The sequence below is a fragment of the Quercus lobata genome, chromosome 4 (assembly GCF_001633185.2).
Source record: "Quercus lobata isolate SW786 chromosome 4, ValleyOak3.0 Primary Assembly, whole genome shotgun sequence".
Taxonomy (NCBI): domain Eukaryota; kingdom Viridiplantae; phylum Streptophyta; class Magnoliopsida; order Fagales; family Fagaceae; genus Quercus; species Quercus lobata.
Genome location: NC_044907.1, coordinates 15,459,658 through 15,464,813, shown reverse-complemented (window position 1 = coordinate 15,464,813; position 5,156 = coordinate 15,459,658). Strand labels below are relative to the sequence as shown.

At 36.3% G+C, this 5,156-nt stretch overlaps 1 protein-coding gene across 1 annotated transcript; it reads left to right on the top strand.

Annotated features, from left to right (window-relative positions):
* Positions 1-518: 518 nt before the first annotated feature.
* LOC115984680 (probable LRR receptor-like serine/threonine-protein kinase At3g47570) lies at positions 519-4,700 on the top strand. The gene is made up of 4 exons (XM_031107700.1): positions 519-2,520; positions 2,641-3,222; positions 3,482-3,895; positions 4,564-4,700. The coding sequence occupies exons 1-4, from the start codon at positions 519-521 to the stop codon at positions 4,698-4,700; spliced, it is 3,135 nt and encodes a 1,044-aa protein (XP_030963560.1).
* The last annotated feature ends 456 nt before the right edge of the window (positions 4,701-5,156 follow it).

Sequence of the window (5,156 nt, the reverse complement as noted above, 5' to 3'; positions counted from 1 at the left end):
TTTCTTCAGCCAATTTTCTTCTTCCTTCAACGTGTTCCCACATGCTTAGTCTAGAAACATGTATTTTTGGCTCAGTCGAGTACGCATGCTACACTTCCATATCTTTAGGTCTCGTTTGGTAGAGGGGTTTGAGTAATGTTATTTGTAATTTTTTATAATACGTATGGGTGAAAAAGTATGTAAAAAAGTGTATAATATTCTTTAAAAACTGAAAATAAATTATTTAACAACCCTACCAAACGCACTTTTAATTGTTAAAACTTAAAATACACCAAATAAATACACCTTTGGTTTAATATAAAGGGGGGAAAACTATAGCATTCCACGTGGATCATGTATACAGGGTGAGATTAATTAAAGATGATCAGACTGACCATAACCCCCAAAATTCTTGCACCAAATTTCTTCTCTCTCTCTATCGTTATAAATTTGCCACTTCTTGAGATTCTATACATAGCCAAATTAGCCTTCCTTCACAATAAACACTTGTACCAATTGCCTCTTCAACCATATTGCAGATGGGGCTTTCCCAATGGAGTTCACCTCCACCGTCCTCTTCTTTTTTCATGCATGCTTTTATCCTTCTCTGGTGGTGTGGCTTGTTAGTCACCCCTGTTGTTGGCGGGAATAATGAGACTGATCGGTTGGCGTTGCTTGAGTTCAAAGCCAAGATCACTAATGATCCTCTCCAGGTTTTGAGCTCTTGGAATGACAGCATCCACTTTTGTCTATGGCGAGGGGTTACTTGTGGTCGTCGACATCAGAGGGTCATTGTGTTGGACCTGCAATCTTCGAAACTGGTAGGCTCTATATCACCACATGTTGGTAATTTAAGTTTTTTGAAGAATCTAACACTCTTAAACAACAACTTTCATAATGAAATTCCTTCAGAAATTGATCATTTACGCAGATTGCAAATCCTACAAATGTACAATAACACACTTAGTGGCAAAATTCCAAGAAATTTATCCCATTGCACCAACCTCAAATTCATTAATTTCGGTCGCAACCTTTTAGATGGGGAAATCCCTACAACTCTTGGCACTTTGTCAAAACTCCAATTCGTTTCTTTTGAAATAAATAATTTGATAGGAAGTATCCCACCTTTTTTCGGTAACTTATCCTCTCTAGAAGTGTTTGGTGCATTATCTAATAACTTGGGTGGGAGTATCCCTCATTCTTTTGGCCAATTGACGAAACTTACAATTTTTGCTGTAGCTTCAAATAGGTTGTTTGGAAGAATTCCTCGTTCAATCTTCAATTTGTCTTCGTTACAAAGTTTTGATGTAGGATTCAACCAAATCCAAGGGCACCTTCCATCTGACATAGGTATCACCCTACAAAATATCGAATTTTTAAGCATTATGGGCAATCAATTTACTGGACCTATCCCTATTTCAATATCTAATGCCTCAAATCTACATACACTTCAATTTTCTAGAAATAAATTAAGTGGAAAAGTTCCTTCTTTGGAGAAGTTAAACAGAGTTTTATACTTTTCCATATTCGAGAATGAGCTTGGAAATGGAGGGGCAAATGACTTGAGTTTTCTTTGTTCTTTAACAAATGCCACATATCTAAGGGACTTGCTGATACAAATAAATAACTTTGAGGGAGAATTGCCCAAGTGCATTGTCAATTTCTCAACTACTCTCACTAGTTTGGGTTTAGAACAAAATAAAATATCTGGGAACATTCCTCTTGGGATAGGAAATCTGATCAATTTGGAGGTGGTGGGCTTGGGCGACACTAAATTATCAGGTAATATTCCTTTTGAAATTGGAAAACTTCGAAAGTTACAAGATTTGGATTTATCTCAAAACAATTTCTTTGGGAACATTCCTTCCTCTCTTGGAAATTTAACTCTATTGATAAACTTGAATTTAGAGGCTAATAATCTTCAAGGAAGCGTCCCTTTGAGTCTAGTCAAGTGTCAAAATATGAATGATTTGACTCTTGCCAATAACAATCTCAGTGGTACCATATCATATCAAGTTATTGGTCTCTCATTCTCACTAATCACTCTAGACTTGTCAGCCAACAAATTTACTGGTGTTCTTCCTATAGAAGTAGGAAATTTCAAAAATTTAGAATTCTTGGATATTTCTGAAAATATGTTTGTTGGAAAAATTCCAACAAGTCTTGGTAGCTGTGTAAAACTAGAATTTCTAGTCATGAGAAGCAACTTCTTTCAAGGGGTCATTCCTTCATCTTTGGAATCATTAAGGGGTCTTCAAGTTTTAGATCTTTCCAAAAACAATTTCTCTGGAAATATTCCAAAAATTTTGGAGAGCTTTATCTTCTTGGAGTTATTGAATTTGTCTTATAACCATTTTGAGGGTAAGGTACCAACAGAGGGAGTTTTCAAGAACACAAGTGCAACTTCAATTAAGGGAAATACTGAGCTATGTGGAGGAGTTCCAAAGTTCAAGCTTCCTGTATGCAAATACAATAAATCCAAGAAAAGGAAGTTGACTCATTCCTTGAAGCTAATAATCTCTATACTTTCTGGAATTTTTGGTGTAACTTTGGTGGTTTGATTTCTACTTCTCTTTTCTTTCAAAAGAAAGAGAAGAGAAAGTACTTTAAATAATTCACAAAATTTTTTTTTGAATGTATCTTACCAAAGTCTACTAAAAGCTACAGATGCATTCTCCTCCACTAATTTAATTGGTGTGGGAAGCTATGGATCTGTGTATAGAGGAATTCTCGATCAAGATAGACATGTAGTTGCTATCAAGGTGCTCAATCTTTCGCACCATGGAGCTTCAAAGAGTTTCATTGCTGAATGTGAGGCTTTGCGAAATATCAGACATCGGAATCTGGTAAAGGTATTCACAGCATGTTCAAGTGTTGACTACCAAGGTCATAATTTCAAAGCATTGGTATACGAGTTCATGACTAATGGCAACCTAGATGAGTGGTTGCATCCAATTTCAAGAACAAATGAGGTTCCTGAGGAGCAAATGAATTTGAAGCTTCTTCAAAGACTGAATATTGCTATTGATGTTGCAAATGCATTGGAATATCTTCATCATCATTGTCATACACCAATTGCTCATTGCGACCTTAAGCCTAGAAATGTTCTTCTTGATGGTGAAATGATTGGACATGTTGGTGACTTTGGCTTGGCAAGGTTCCTTCGTGAGGCCAGCCAAGAATGTCTTGCTAATCAATCAAGCTCTATCGGATTAAGAGGAACAATTGGTTATGCTCCTCCAGGTGAGTATCTTTTCTATTTTTGAACAATAATTTTTTTTTTCTTTCTTAATATTTCTTGATGTACTTTCAAGCATGGAATAGCTTAAGGAAGCCTTCTAGAAGATGGAGCATGTCCCGAAAGAAATTTCCACTTGTCATAATTTTTTACCTTTTATATGCAACTAAAGAGCTCTTTCAAAGTTGTGCTATTAGAATTTTTTTATTTTTTTTTAATATGAAACACTATCAATCATATTGTAAATTTTATGTGCAATTGCAGAATATGGTTTGGGAAACGAGGTGTCAACTTATGGTGATGTCTACAGTTATGGCATACTATTATTGGAGATGTTTACAGGAAAAAGGCCCACTGATAACATTTTCAAAAACAACTTGAACCTTCATGATTTTGTTAAAGGAGCTTTGCCCGAACAAGTGATTAACATTGTGGATCCTATTATCCTTTGGGAAAGAGAAGATATGGAAACAAGGACAAATGATGCTCACATTCAAAATCAAATAGGAAGTCCCAAAATTCTAGAGTGCTTGATTTTGATATTTGGAATTGGAGTTTCTTGTTCTATAGAATCTCCAAGAGAAAGGATGGACATTAGTGATGTTGTAGCTCAGTTGCATTTAATTAGAGAAAAGCTCCTCAGAATTAGAATCCGCCGAGAAAGACTTCAACTTACAGGTAAATTGTTTATTACACAGTACTTGCTCTAGCACCCACTCCTAGTCCAAGAATCATCATTAAAGCTGCATATGTTTTGCATGTAAACTAAAATCTGAAAATGTTTTACACTCGGATTAGTCAAACTGAAAAATAAAATAAAATGTTTTACATGCATGTAAACTAAAATCTGAAAATAAAGTCAAACTGAAAATAGAAATCAATTTGACTATAAAATAAACTTCCCAGTTCCCATGCCGTCAATGAATTTCCCTTTCCATTTTACCTTCAATAGATTTCCGAATTTGTCATTCCTCACACATTTCTCTCACACACTCCTCACACACCCCAAAACTCATCCTTAAGCTCACCTCAGCTCCACCCCCATGCACCAACGACAGAGAGACGCAGCTCCACCCCACACTTTGTCGAAGGTCTGATGTCCACCAATACTCCAACGCCAGTTCAGTGAGTTTTCTCCCTTTTCTTCTCTTTTCTCACATTCACCCACTTTGAGCTCTGCATGTACCCAATCCACAAAGGCAAAAATCTCCCTCACGCCGGTGAAGCCATACCCACCTCCAACATCTCCGATCCGTCATCGGCGAAGCCAATCTATGGGTTTGGGTTTTGATTTGTGGAGGAGCATGATTGATTGGGGTTTGGGTTTTGAGGAGAGTGACGTGTAGGTTACGATTTAGGTTTTGGTGGTGATCAATCTGAGATTTGGTTGTCAGAGTGGGCATTAGCATGGGGTCATGGTGCTGTGGGTGGACTTGGGTTCATGGGGCGGTGGGTAGTAGCTCGCCGTGGGTCTTGGGATTGATATTTGTGGAGTGGTTGATTTGAGTTTAATTTTTCTGGGTTTGAGAAGTCTTAAATATATGTCTGGATTTGAAATTGGGGTTTCAAATATATGCCTGGGTTTGAATTCATTTGTTCTTAAGTTCCATTAAAGTTCTCTAAGGTATTTTTTTTTTTTTCAATGTGTTGCTAGCAATTTGTGACTCTTTTTTGTGGTTTAATTTTGAAGCCAATTTGGTATAAAACGTGGGATCAATTGTTGTGCTATATTTTGGGGTTATATTTTGATAGATTTGTGGTTTATACTTTGATAGTATTGCTTGGTTTGATTTGCATTAGTTTTCTAGGTGTACGTTCTTCATGTTTACGTATGTTCTTCATGTTTGTGAATGGTGAGAAACTAATTTTAATCTTGTTTTTATTTTTTATTTTTTTTTGGTTTTTCTTGTTTTGGGAGGAGAGAGATATAAAATGGATG

Bases quoted from the DNA above. Each gene is read 5' to 3' on its own strand.
- LOC115984680 (XM_031107700.1), top strand. From the start codon at position 519: ATGGGGCTTTCCCAATGGAGTTCACCTCCACCGTCCTCTTCTTTTTTC. The intron at 3,223-3,481 runs GTGAGTATCTTT...GTGCAATTGCAG, and splicing joins AATTGGTTATGCTCCTCCAG to AATATGGTTTGGGAAACGAG. The intron at 3,896-4,563 runs GTAAATTGTTTA...AGTGACGTGTAG, and splicing joins AGAAAGACTTCAACTTACAG to GTTACGATTTAGGTTTTGGT.